Raw genomic sequence first — 14,324 nt, 5'->3', positions numbered from 1 at the left:
GTTAATTGCTTTGCCTTTATCTTATAGTATTGTTTTATCAGTAGTTTAATTTCCTTATGTCCATATCTGTCTGTTAAGCAGCTGAAGGTGCATTCAGAATCTGCACTGTGCTAGCAAGCAGCTCTATTTATCTAATTTATCTAATTATCTAATTTATCTAATGCTTAAGATAGCTTTAGTCATTCTGGTAACTTTCAAATAAAGTTATTTTTTATTTTGATGACCAGACTTTTTTAATATACTTGGCCAATATCAATACCTGATTTGTTCCAAATGTGTGAAAATTGTTGCTGCTGAAGGCATGTTCTTTGTGAAGACGGAATTGCAAAGTGTACTGTAGCACAAGAAGATTTTCAGTTTTTCTTGAATGATAATAGGATAGTTTAATTTAAGTATATCTATTTTGTTTTCCATGGTGTTTTTAGTCAGGGAAAGGAGGAATCCAGATCTTTCTTTAAATTAAAATTAAAATAATTGGCATTAATATAAAACAATGTAGTCTTTCAGTTTTGATAGACACATTTCAAACGTATTGATTCTCTTTTTGTGTCCAAAAGAAACAACAGGGTATAGTTACTGAGTGTGCTCAGGGAGATGCTAGAAACTATTGCAATTTCCATTAAGATTGTTCTGACCACCATCAACATCAGTTTCAGCTTCCTATCACTCCAAAAGTGATATGACAGCAATAAAAAATTGCTGAACATTTGAATAGCATTAGAGAATACAACGTTTTACGTTTATTCCTTTGATTTACTTTGGTCATAACAAATATGTCAATTTCTTGCTTTCTTCCAGACTGCTGATGAGGGTTCCACTATATCCTGTGTTGTGGAGCGTACAAGGGGAGCCCTAGACTATGTATATATAAAATACATTATCTCACAGGTTGATTCCAGGGGCATTAATTACTCTGTTAGCGATTTTTCTAACAGCAGTGGCACTATCACCTTCCTTCCTTGGCAGAGATCAGAGGTAAACTCTATCTTCCTATTAAGTATTCATCCTGTCCTTTGCAAACCTGCTGGAAAACACCTTCTGAGGATGCTTGACTGGTTTTCATACTAAAGGGTCTTTCCTTCACATGGCTTTTATTACATTTTACAGGGTTTTTTTCATCTTTGACATCTAATGAGTGATAGAATAGACACCTATTTATCTATGTACATCTCACTTCAGGCATTACTGTGTGAGTGAATGCTTATATCCACATAATTTCACGTTTAATGCACATAAGATATATTTACATATATGTGTATATATATATTAGTTATATGTATATCTATATGTGTACTTCAAGTACAGGTAGTCCTGGGCTTGAATAGGGGATACTGTGACTTTTGAAATTGGAATATGATCAGGTTTTGATCTGAGTTGTGGACATCAGTTTTATCTCCACAACAATTAAATAGGCAGCCATTAAATAGTCAACTTCACTGCTGTAATCAAATGTCTTTGCAACTGTTAGCCACATTCTGTCTCTTTTGATTAATCTGTTTCTGTGAATTTGACTCTAACCCACAGCATGGAAATTTCACATTTATTTGAAGACTTTTATTTATTTATACTGTAGGAAGTTCATTGTGTTTTCTATTAGTGTTTGTTAAATAGAAAAGGTGGATTGATAGCAGAAAATACTGTCTTTAATTTCACTTCTGTCATTCTGCTGAAATCAGTAGGGACTGAATGAAACCTACTGACATAATTTGAAAAGATCCCAGTGACTCACTTAGAACTGTGGATCTAGTCCCAGTTAAACAGTGTGACTGACTACAACTTGGCAAAAACTTGTAATTTTGGATAATAGTATGCTCCTGGCAGTTTATTCAGGCAGCTTTAATTCTCTACTGAAATGTATTACTGCGTTACATACAGTCATTTAAAGTTAAATTTGCCAAGCTTTTCCAGTCTGGCAGCGTGGATGAGGCCTGGTTTATTTTATAAAATTGCAGAAAAGACCTGATGAACCCTCTTGCTCCGCTGCTATGTAGATACAGTCTACATACAGAGGACATAATGGTCATGGCCCTAAGAAAAAGACTGAGAGCAGTTGCTCATCAGGTGAAAAATCTTAAAGAGAACTTCCACTGACATTTTTAAACTACTCATTTGCATGGCTCTAAATATGATCAGCTACCTAAAATTTTTCTCCTACGTGTTTGTCAAATCTTATCACAATATACAGAAAGCTGGAATTGCCTTAAGTTTAATATATTAGCTTATGCAGAGCAGATTACACAAGATAGTATGATCTGTAACCTCAAGTGTCAGGTGGCATTAAAAGCTCACTTCACTTGCTGTCTAAATTAGATTAATTGCTGTAATGTCTCTAACAGCTTGATAAAGATGTTTTTGTAATTGGTATTCTAAACTTATTATCATGAGGTTAAATAACATGGAGGGCAAAAGAGTTCTCTACATTACTTTCTGAACTCACAGCAGTTTAAACTTAACTGTTTAAAGGGTCATACAACTCTTAAGGGATGTATGTTGCATACTTTGATTTCTCCATGATTTGGTCCTTCTCTAGGTCTTAAAATTGCATGTTATTGATGATGACATTCCGGAGCTAAATGAATATTTTCGTGTGACATTAGTCTCTGCAGTATCTGGAGATGGAAAACTAGGTTCAACTCCTACCAGTGGAGCAAGTATAGATCCAGAAAAGGAAACTACTGACATCAGCATTAAAGCCAGTGACCACCCATATGGTAACAGTGTTGAAGATAATACAATCTTATTGCATATTTATGTATGCTTCTAGCTCAAGAGGTAAAAATTTGCCTAGCCTAGATCGATGAGGAAACAATGTCAAGTATTACACTTTATCTAACTTGAGATTAATTCATAATTTTTATTCAAGAATGAAAGTCAAATTACTTACTCTTGAGAATACTGCAAAAAAGGCATTAAAGCTGCCTGGACCAAACATGTAGTCATCCCCTTTTGCAAGAAAACCAAATTGCATGTTGTTGATTTTATGCTAGTTTTTGTGAAATGAGGATTTGTAACAGAGAGAGACATTTAAACATTCATGTTATTATACCAAGAAGTACTCAGTATTATGACATTTGGGTTCTTTTGGGAATAGTTGAATTCATTCTTGTGATATGGTTTTTTTAAGACTAACATGAATATCAGTGAGAGAGAGAATGTTACATGGAAATAGCATGATTGAGTCCTAAAGGCATAATAATATTTTTAAATTTCCATGAACTTTAAATATAGATATTATAAATATTTTTGTGTACATTTTTTAATTATTATAATTTGGATTTGGTATGCAAAGTCATGTAAATAATAATTTTTGTCTTTCAGGTCTACTGCAGTTCTCATTGGGGCCACCACCTCCACCCAGAGATGAAATGATTCTGCCAGCCTCTGCTGTGCCCCATATCACTGTTAAAGAAGAAGTTGGACACATCCAGTTATTGGTAGTTCGTGCACAAGGGCTGCTTGGAACAGTTCTTATGGATTATAGGACAGTGCCACTTACAGCTTTCAGTCCTAAAGATTATCAGGTATGGCTATTGCCAATGTGTGTAATTATTTTAGAATTTAATTAGAAATATTTCTCCTGGAAGTAGTCATCAGTTTGAATATTTTAGCTCAGCTGTGATTCTTTTCACGGAAACAGTTTATTATGGTGTTGTGATAGATGCATAGTACTCACTATAAAAATATAAATCACTATATGCCTTTTGCTTCCTTCCTGTGAAGCGTGTTGTGTTTCCTTAGGAAAAGCCTCTGGGTTTGATTTTGATATCCTTAAGAAAACTCTGAATGCACCAAGAATGAATGTTTCCTATTGTTTCTAAGTATATCAGACTCTATATGACCATACAGGTGCATATGCAGGTGAAGATTGTATTTGTATGTACTCGGATTTGTACATATTCAACAACATAGTTTATAAGCATCTGTTTGCTTGTCTGATTGCTGTTTGTGCAGAAAAATTTAAATAAATGAAGATGCTCATAATTCAGTGAATTTAGATTGCTATTTCTTAAAATATCAATAGCAAAGACTCAGCAGACTTTTTAAAGTTAAAATGAAGAAAAGTAAATGTTTTGATAAAGACAAAAAGAATTGAGGCTGTATTTCTTTTTTCATTTGGATGAAAACACTAAACTTGAACAAAACTGTGAAGACCTGTCATATTTCAGGCTGTTTGGGGCTCAATGGAATTTCATCCTGGAGAAAGATACAAGTACATTGCTGTTAACATCACTGACAATTCTATTCCTGAACTAGAAAAAACTTTTAAAGTGGAGCTGTTGTACCCAGAAGGAGGAGGTAAGGCACATACATCAATCCACTGGTTGTATTTTCGTGATCTTTATTCATCCCTTAAAATCTAACATTGTAAACTATTTCCATGTTATTTCTAAAGACACACCCCCCAGACAGCAGCAATTCTTTTTAGGAAAGAACTGTCATTCAGATGTTTTTTTAATCACTGCAGTAAACAGCCAGATCTCAGAAAGTATATTACTACTATGCATTCAAAGGCAGTTGCAGCTTTTTAAATTACATAATTCCACAGTTAGTAGAGAGAATTAAAGTAATGTTAAAAAAAAAATTAAGTTGTCAGTATTTAAGGTTTGTGTTTTTTATCTACCACTTGAGTAAAATTGGAGAAATTGCAAAAAACTGGCTCATAAATAATTCAAATGGATTATATCATTAGAAAATTGTGGGTTTAGAGATGCCTGGGGAGTTTACCTGAGTTGGAGAACTAGCTGGAAGCTAGTGTAAATCCTTCTGTGAGACATTAGTTTTACAAATGTTGGCAAGCATCAGTGCTCCTGCTATGAAAAATCATTTTTACTTTACAGAATTTATTTCCATTGCAAAATGTTTTTAAGGGAGATTCCTCCTGGCTGGAGGAAAAGAAGTAATTCAAAATATTGAGAGCCATAGAGTGCCTTTTTAACTGACATTATTTTTCTAAGCAATTGAGAATTGCAAGTGTGATGCCTTCTGGAAAGTAAAATCATATTAACATGAATATCTGTGGTTCAATGTGGCATTATGGTCCTATGCTAGGATTTTTTGATAAAAGTTTCAGAGCTTTCTTACCTGCGGAATTTTTGGTCAAGTAGTTGTTTCAGTTAAATGAACTTTTCTCTTTGACTTTTTTTGGTTAGAAAACTTACAACTAACTTTGGTAATTTACAAGAGACAGATAGCTCCTGAACATAATCTTTTTGAGCTTTCCAACACCAATGCAAGCACAAAACTTAGGATAAAGGCTCCATCACTTAAGCTGCCAATTTTTTTCAACTTTCTGACACCAGTTTTTGATTTGTGAGACAATATTAGAGTATGAGTTTGACAGGGTCTAGCCAGTGCTTCCCTCTCCCCTCTGCCCTATTTCTAGTTTCTCCATTAGGATTGAGAAAGAGGGAAGACAGAAGGAAAGGGGGAAAAATAAAAAGATTAAAGGAAGTTGTATGTATTTTCTTTCTGTCTGACTTCCTTTTGCTGTTTCTAATGCAATAAATTAAACAACACGTAGCATATTCAGTATTTTTTCTGGCTTTTAGCAGTAATTCTGTATACTTTCATTTCGAAAGCTGACACTTTCCTGGAATTTGTCTCTGTCTTTTTGTGTTGTTCAGAAATGTTTAAATTACTTTCTGCTTTTCCTTTATTTATAAATGTATATATGTGTATGTATCTGTATATATGTCATCTTAAAGTTGCTGAGCTCTTTAGAAATGATGGAAGTGGTAGTGGTGATGGAAACATGGATTTCTTCCTTTCAACTGTCCCTCAACATGGTAAGTTTTTTTATTAATCCTATATTTTATTTATAATTGTAATAGCTGTTTTAAATTACTATGCTTGGTACAACTTTATTTACATGCAGTTAGAGATTATTAATTTAGATTGAAGACAAAGTTCTACAAAAAAAAATTTTCCACTTTAATTTAGGTACAATTTCACTAGCAGTCAGTGTTTAATGTATAACAGAGAACAACAGGTTCTTATATAATCAAAACTGTATTGTAAAAGACAATATAGTAATTGCAGAATTAAAGTTTACAAAATTATCTTTGTCTGAACACTGCCAAATTTTCCTAGGAGAAAAAAGCAAAGGTACTTTTTAAATTGAAGGCAGTTTTTAAACTACCAGATTGTATGTTTTGATACATTCTATGTATAATTTTGATCCCTTCGTGGCAGAAATACTCTTAAAGAAAAATAAGTTATATTAGATTTTTTAATTAAGTAATTTGATTTTTAAAATTTTTCGTCTTTAATTTCTTCACTTTTCTATTTATGTCATGATATGCAGAAAGCAATGATAATTTAATATTAAAAAGAAGAAAGAAATAACACAGGATATATGGGAAAACCTTATGCATATAGGACTTCAAATTAAGACCTGCAGACTTAAAAATGTTATATGAGCATGCATAGAGTACCAATGCAGTAATATTATTTCTTTTTTCAATTGTTGTTGTTGTTGTTGTTGTTGTTTTCTTTGACATTCTGTTTCCCTTTTACTTGTTTCCAGAAATGGTTTCCTTAAGTGCCAGGCACTTTTTCTGTCTGAGCAGCAATTTTTGTCACCCAAGATAATACATTCAGAAGTAGGATTTACTGGAGTTGATGGGGTTTTTTCGGTTATTTTTTTGTCTCTTATTCCAGTTTATGTTAGGATGAGACCTGGATTCATCTTGTCTTTCCTCTTATACTATGGTTTACTTCACCGTCCTAAAGGCTTCTCCATTTTCATTCATTAAACCTGTAATTTTATTTTGGTTCCTCCCTTAAAATAATACTTTTTTTTTTTGTTGCACAGTTCCATAGAAGAGCTGAGAGGACTGCCTTACTGAAAGTCAGCTCCTTTTCCATACAGGGAGTTACCATGCATTTAAAAAGAGAAAAAACCAAAGACAAACAGCGCAGATACTCCATACTCTCTTTTGTATTTTTGTAACATTTTTCTTTAGCTGCTTTCTTTCATGTAAGAAAACCTGAGATATAAAAATAATCTTTTTTGGAACTTGCATTTAACAGCTAGCTTGGGAATTGCATCCCACATCCTTGTGACAATTGAGGCTTCTGATGATGCTCATGGTGTATTTGAATTCAGTGTTGAGTCCCTTTCAGTGAATGGAACTGAGCCTGAAGGTGGAGAGAGCAATGTTATGCTGCAGGTTAGAAAGCTTTGAGTTTCATATTGCTGCATTGTACTCTTCTATCTGTTTTTACTGGTGTTCTCTGATGTTTTTGTCATTAGTCTATAAGGTTTATTACAACTTTGTCATGAACATTTGTTTTTCTAGTCATGTAGTGTTTGCTAATACATTATTCAGCTTGAAACTAAAATAATAATAATGATATCCAAAACCTTAAAATCTTCTACTTATTTAGAATCAAGGGACTACTATCTTAAAATAAATGTGGATAATACAAGTTCTACAGAGCTAAGATAATAAAAATTACATGGTTTTAAAATGCAGACATATCTTTATTGTCTTTACTTAATTTCATTTCACACTTCTATATTTTTCTTTCTCATAGAACAAAAATATGCACGTCTTTATATGTTTTTCTTAGGTTGTTAGAAGTCACGGGGCTTTATCTCAGGTGACATTGCATTGGATCATAATCTGTGATTTTGCCAACGACCTAATCTCTACAAATGGGAATGTAACATTTGATGTTGGCCAAGTGAGAGCAAATATTACATTACAGATTTCTCCTGATGATGCTCCCGAATTGGATGAGATGTTTTCAGTTTTGATCATCAATGTCTCCCTTGGTCGTCTTGGATATCATACTAATGCAACACTAACTATTTTAGCAAATGATGATCCATATGGAGTCTTCATCTTTTCTGAGCGAAACAGACCAATAAAAGTTGAGGAAGAAACAAAAAATGTCTCTCTGACAGTTATGAGATGTGGTGGTCTCCTTGGTACAGTAATGGTGAAATACAGAAGTATTGGTGATGAAGAAAAGTCGCCCTTTCTTCCGCCTGATGCTGTCAGAGCAATAGAGGGAAAAGACTATATACCCATTATAGGTTATGTGATCTTCGCAACCAATGAAAGTGAGGCCACAATATCCTTGCCTATTTTGGATGATGATCATCCTGAGAGGTCAGAATCTGTTTTTGTGGAGCTAAGCAGTGTTGTTTTGATCAAGAAAGTTCAGGATCGTCCAAGTAAGTGTCTTACATAAAACCTACAATTTAACTGTAAAGGTTAGTATTTCTATGTAACAGGAGAAAATGCAGCAAGATAAATGAACTCTTTACCTCTGCCAAATGCTGTATAGTTAAGATACCTGTTAGTTACCTGACTTATGCCTGTTGGCATTTATTTTCTTTGGCACACTATTTTATTGGAAAAGCATGCGTATTTCTTTGTCCCTTTTGCATTGCCTATCCGAGGTCCTTCAGGCCAAATATTATTTGTTTGTGCACTAATACCTGCTCATTTAGCATTGTTTCTGGAATGTCAGTAGTAGGAAATAACTAAGCTAGTTTTTCTTAGTCAAATACAAAAAATTCTTATTAAAAAACAAATTATGTAGAATTAGTGATGTGCTGTTTTCTTAGTGTTGACAATTTTTACTTAATTTCTCATTCACATGAATTCAGGTCATTACAGCCTAATTTGTGCTTCAGAGATTCTTGGCATGTTTAATTGCTGCCCTTGCTAACAGAAGGGGTAACTTCAAATATAATTCCACTTGGAGTTGAAATCTTACTTATATTTCATCATATCAAGAGTGAAACAGAAATTATTCTGAACTGTATTGATCTTATTAGTCTTATGGATAAATAAATAAATGAATTTAGAGTACCTCATCTTTTCAATAAAATTATGGCATGTATGCTCCATAGCACAGTAGAATAATCTGGCAGATTATTCTGCCAGAACGTAATTTAAACACATGTATTTTGATGTGGTTTGTAGTTATGCTTTGTGCAAATGTAAAAAAGATGATTTTCATGAAAACTAGAGACAGTTAAACTCACATGCATGCCTATGAAATCTATAGCCATGTATAATAAGCATTTCAGGTACCCCTCACTAAGTTTTCTTTATATTTCAGTTATAAATTCTCCTCGACTTGGCTTTGTGGGTGAGACAATAGCTCATGTGATTATCAATGCCAATGATGATGCTTTTGGAACACTTCAGCTTTCAGCTTCAGCTGTGCGAGTTGCTGAAAACTATGTTGGACCAATCATTAATGTGACCAGAACTGGGGGAATATTTTCAGATGTTTCTGTGAAATTTAAAGCTATGCCAATAACTGCAACAGCTGGTAAGAAAGCAGAATCGCAGAATTATGCAGTCTGTGTTAAAACAAACAAGTGGGTAGTGAATGCTCTATTATGTAACAAGTATGGAATATAAACTAGTAAGGTGTTGACTGTGCTTAGCAAATATGAATCTAGGATATATGGGAAAGTTTACGCATTATCACTGGAGAATCTAAAAGTGAAATGAGAGAAGGAATTGGGATGTTTGTTTACTTAGTAGCACACCACCACTTAAACGTCCCTTCTCCCCTCAGCCCCAAAATACTATAGTAGTATATGTAAAAACAATTTAGTCCCATGTACATATTTTAACCCATCATATATTGCTTAGTTGAGCTTATTGGAGAGGAAGTGAGAGCTGGGGACTCAGCAATACAACAAATAGGGAAAAATCTATCAAAACCCAAGGACACTTGTACTTCTGAAAATGGAATGTAAACTTCTCCAGTCAGTCCCCGCTATAGAGAAGGTACATAAAGAAAGGAGAAAAATTATGAAGTCTGCAGGATCACTTTACGCAATTATAAATTGAGTGCACTGTATTTCATCTATGTCCAGATTGAATAGGTGGGTGGTGCATACTCTGAGAACTTTAAATTTAATTTTTATGTAGCATAGTGTTATAAATTAAATGTGTACCTAGATTTATATCAGATTGTGCTTTCAATTAGTTTCTGAAGAAGAGCTCTGATCTACTGTATCTGCCGTATCTAGATGTTCCTCTAAACAGCCGAGACAAGTTTGCCTAACGTAAAGTCGACACATAAAACATGCCCTTTACTGAAATCTACTTTGATAAGGTGCTTCTGTTTGCACTTTTATCTCTTGGAAAGCTGGAAAGCATTTATAAATCAAGGGTAGAAACATCTTGGTAATGTGACCTTGTAAACAGCAGGCAGTAATGGACCTTTTGTAACTACCTCGTGGTCTAACAGTGCAAACTCTCTTTTGGTCAAACCAGGTTTTATTTTGATCCATCCAGACATATAAAAGGCAATAGGACATAAACCACCCCCCCCAAAAAAACCCAAACAAACAAACACCACACCCTCCCAAAAAAACCCCCAACTTTTGGGGTTTAAAAATAAAGGAAAAGACCCCATAAAAACACAGAGAAATGCATGTATAAGCAAAGAGAAGATGAGTATTACTGAAAATGTTCACCACACTGAACCATAAAGCATTGATATTATCTGGGTTTTGTTGTTTTGGGTTTTTTCATCTACATCTTTTTAAAATCTAGGTGAGGACTACAGTGTAGCTTCATCAGATGTTGTCTTACTAGAAGGTGAGACAAGTAAAGCTGTGCCAATTTATATAATTAATGATATCAATCCTGAACTTGAGGAGTCATTTTATGTTCAGCTGCTGAACCAAACAACAGGAGGAGCATTGCTTGGATCTTTGACGAGGGCAGTCATAACTATTGAGGCTTCTGATGACCCATTTGGATCCTTTGGTAAAGGAGAATATATTGTTTTTCTTCTGCTAACATTTTTTCTGGGGGTTTGTGTGGGTGTTGCTACTTGGCAACTGAAAAAGACATTCAGAAGCGGAAAGGTTGATGTCGAGAGTAAAGGAAAAGATAATATGAACTGAATTAAAACATGTAATAAAGGAGTAATGTTTCAATATAACAAAAGGATTGAGCCTCTTAGAGACTCTGATTGGTGGCACAAAGCAGTAGAACAAGAGGCAACAGGTAGAAAGTGATGCCCAGGAGGTTAACCTGAACATGAGGAAGACCTTCTTTACTGTGCAGGTGATGGTGCACTGGAACAGATTGCCCAGAGAGATTGTAATCTCCTTCAGGGAAAACATTCAAGAACTGTCTGGGCACACTCCTGTGCCTTGTGCTCTGGGATGACCATACTTGAACAGGGAGCTTGAATTGGGTGATCTACAGTGATCCCTTCTAACCTGACCCATTCTGTGATTCTGTGATTTCTACTTAATATATTCCATGTTAAATGGTTTTGATTTATTTCTTCAATAAGTGACATGAAATCTGGTAAAGTGTTTCTTTGCTGGAAATAATTATGAAATTATATTCTATGACTTTAGAAACAGTTCATGTTTAGCCTTAATCAATGGGTGTATTGGAATAGACTTTTTGGATGAGGGCTTAATTTTCATGCTAATTTTCTCTGTAGATGGAAATATGAGTATTGAAAGTTTGTATTTAGGTTTAAACATGATTAAAAGGGGTTTACCTGTGCAAGTAAATGCAAGCAAGTAAAATAAAACTCTGTACTTCAGGAACTGATATATTTATTTTCCATTTGCTTGTTAATGCACTATTTCTCCCTGTGGTGTATGTCAGTTTTTCAGAATACCGAATTCACTGTGGAGGAGCCTGAATTTGGATCAGTAACCATAAATCTGCCAATAATCCGCAATGCTGGGACACTGGGTAATGTTACTGTTCAGTGGGCTGCTACCATTAATGGACATCCTGCTGATGATGACTTGCAAGCTGCCATGGGTAATATTACTTTTGCCTCTGGGGAAGCCATTCAGATGTTGCTGTTGGAAATCCTTGCTGATGATGTTCCAGAAGTAGAAGAAGTAAGTAGAGAAGTTATGTCTCTCTTGAACAGTATTAGAGTTTTAACTTGTATAAGAAATGCGTGCAGATCCAAACAAGAAATGTTATGGCAGGAAGCTGCAACAAGTTCAGATTTTATTGTGCTTGTGATTATGTTTTAGAAATGGCAAAAATTATTTAGCTGCATTATTTGTTTTTCTTTTTTTTTCTTTTTGAGATTGTCCATGTAGAATTAACTCAGGCCTCCAACGGTGGTGCTATTGGGTTAGATGGCACGGCAACTATTGTCATACCTGCCAATGATAATCCTTATGGCACAGTTTTCTTTCATCAATCCTCATATCGAATTCAGGAGCCACTAGAAAGAAATTTACTTGCAAATATATCAGTCAGGAGAAGGTCTGTATAACATTGGCTGATTTTGAATTTGGGGGTTTTTTTGTTGTTGTTTTGGTTTTATTTGTTTCTTGTTGGGTATTTTTTTGGCAACAATTTTAAATGTCATGCCCTTATATAGGTATTTGCATCAATTTCTTGTTCTGCCAGCTGTCCTTTTTTTCCAAATACATTGATTTTGAACTAGATGTCTGCTTGTTAGAAATGTACAGAAAGTACCTATGAAATAAATGTTTGTATTGTAAACCCAGTGTACACAGGGTACTTGAAGTTTTATTTTGCCTGTTAAATTGTCAAGACTTTTAAAGCTGAAAACCAGCCTGTTCCTGTGATGTGAACTGGAGGACAAAATGTATCAAATGTTGTGTGATGGAAGACAAAATGAAAAGCAGAACTGGTTTCACATGTGATATATAGTATCCTGATGACATCTCAGAGGAATGATAACAGTGCTAGACAGCAAAGAATTTTTATTCCCTGACAGTCCTAGAAAGACTGATTTAACTTCTAGAAGCAAATTTTTGCAAACATGCATGTTTAACAGACTTCTACCCAAGCTGTAAACTATCAAACTTGTTCTCCAAAAAACCCAGCTACTCAGCTATTCTGGTAGTAGCTTTAAGAGAAGTCACTGTAATTAGCTATTTGTAAGTTTTCAGCAATTCAGAAGGCATTAGTTAATTTTGTTCATTTTTGTTCTTAACCCAGTAACATTCAGAATGTTAGACGTGCTTTACCAGCTAACAAAACATTTTTATTTTAATTTCTTTTAGTGGGGGAAGGTTTGGTCAGCTGCAGATATTTTACAGCACTTCTGAGACTGACATTGTAGCTCTTGCCATTGAGCAAGGTGAGGATATACTTGCCTATTATGAGTCTCCTGTACAAGGAATTCCTGACCAGCCGTCCAAGACCAGAGTGAATGTGTCAGCAGCAAGTGACCCACTTTATGCGTGTGCAACTCAGTGCCTAAAAGAACAAGCATGTTCAGCCTTTACATTTTCCAGTGCCCCTCAGGTTCCTCTCTGCCTCTGGCTGACAACAGAGATCAGGCCATTAACTAACATGTCAGGATTATGGACCTACAAGAAAAACATCAGCAGTACATCCATTCTGTTCAGCACACAAGCCATTGCTGGTAGTGATTATGAATCTATCACAAGACAGTGGGCCATCATGCAGGAAGGGGAAGAGTTGGCAAATCTCACAGTTACCATACTCCCTGACAGCCTGCCGGAGCTGGATGAAAAATTCACTATATCCCTGTTAAAAGTTGTACTATTGAACATCTCAACTAGCTTAAAAAATCAACCAACTATTGGACAGCCAAATACTTCCACAGTAATCATAATGATGAATGGGAATGCCTTTGGAGTATTTAAGATCTACAGTGTAAGTCCCAATGCAACAGAGAAAGGTCTGTATATTGAAGTAGAAGAGTGCCCTCAGGCCAACGTGCAGCTAATGATACACAGGACAGAAGGCAGCCTGGGACAGGTGGCAGTGGAATGGCGTGTTGTTGGTGGAACTGCTACCCCAAACTTGGATTTTGTGGGTGTTGGTGAGATTCTGGTGTTTGCTGAAGGTGAGGCAAGGTTTAGCACTAACTTTTCTTGTCTAAAACTAAAGAAAACACAAAACAAACACACACACGAAGACCACAAAGACTAAAAAAAAAAGAATTAAAAATGGGATGAAAATTATAAATATTTAAGTATTTTTAAAGAAATATTACAGTATGCATTATAAAGATAACATTCTTACTAAATAAATTAGGAATAATATTGCTGAAATACTTGTTGCATCAAAGATAATGAAAATGAGAATCAGGCCTAAGTGGTCTTTTATTAATCGCCAGTCAATTCAGTACTAATTTTTAATGCTATATCTTTTTAGATTCTGAGATTGTATTGATTTTGTAACATAACAGGATAATTTAAAAAATGCCAAGAAGTAAAGTCTATGGCAGGCATTATTTAAGCACTGTGCAAAAGGATGGATGTGTTTTATATTTTCAAAGTCTGAGATGATGGAACAGTTGTTTTGAAAACAATTTATGGGAGTGTAGTAATGATTCCAGTGTTC

The 14,324-nt window shown here is 34.8% G+C and overlaps 1 protein-coding gene across 11 annotated transcripts in view; it reads left to right on the top strand.

Annotated features, from left to right (window-relative positions):
- The window catches only part of ADGRV1 (adhesion G protein-coupled receptor V1), a 270,560-nt gene that overhangs the window by 46,949 nt on the left and 209,287 nt on the right, over nucleotides 1–14,324 (top strand). For 10 of the 11 annotated variants that reach the window (XR_015799671.1, XM_088157236.1, XM_088157227.1 and 7 more), the window contains 12 exons: nucleotides 799–975; nucleotides 2,531–2,711; nucleotides 3,319–3,521; nucleotides 4,167–4,296; nucleotides 5,706–5,786; nucleotides 7,033–7,172; nucleotides 7,576–8,185; nucleotides 9,082–9,297; nucleotides 10,539–10,754; nucleotides 11,619–11,863; nucleotides 12,061–12,242; nucleotides 13,013–13,824. Coding sequence is in view for 10 of the 11 variants with exons in the window: in XM_088157236.1 (XP_088013362.1) it covers nucleotides 799–975; nucleotides 2,531–2,711; nucleotides 3,319–3,521; nucleotides 4,167–4,296; nucleotides 5,706–5,786; nucleotides 7,033–7,172; nucleotides 7,576–8,185; nucleotides 9,082–9,297; nucleotides 10,539–10,754; nucleotides 11,619–11,863; nucleotides 12,061–12,242; nucleotides 13,013–13,824 (3,193 nt within the window). In the remaining variant the exon portion in view is untranslated. The remainder of the gene's footprint in view (nucleotides 1–798; nucleotides 976–2,530; nucleotides 2,712–3,318; nucleotides 3,522–4,166; nucleotides 4,297–5,705; nucleotides 5,787–7,032; nucleotides 7,173–7,575; nucleotides 8,186–9,081; nucleotides 9,298–10,538; nucleotides 10,755–11,618; nucleotides 11,864–12,060; nucleotides 12,243–13,012; nucleotides 13,825–14,324) is intronic. The other variant, XM_088157229.1, reaches the window with a different exon arrangement.

The sequence above is a fragment of the Sturnus vulgaris genome, chromosome Z (assembly GCF_052056855.1).
Source record: "Sturnus vulgaris isolate bStuVul1 chromosome Z, bStuVul1.hap1, whole genome shotgun sequence".
Taxonomy (NCBI): domain Eukaryota; kingdom Metazoa; phylum Chordata; class Aves; order Passeriformes; family Sturnidae; genus Sturnus; species Sturnus vulgaris.
Note: the sequence above shows the minus strand (reverse complement) of the source record. Positions and strands in the feature narration are given on the sequence as shown.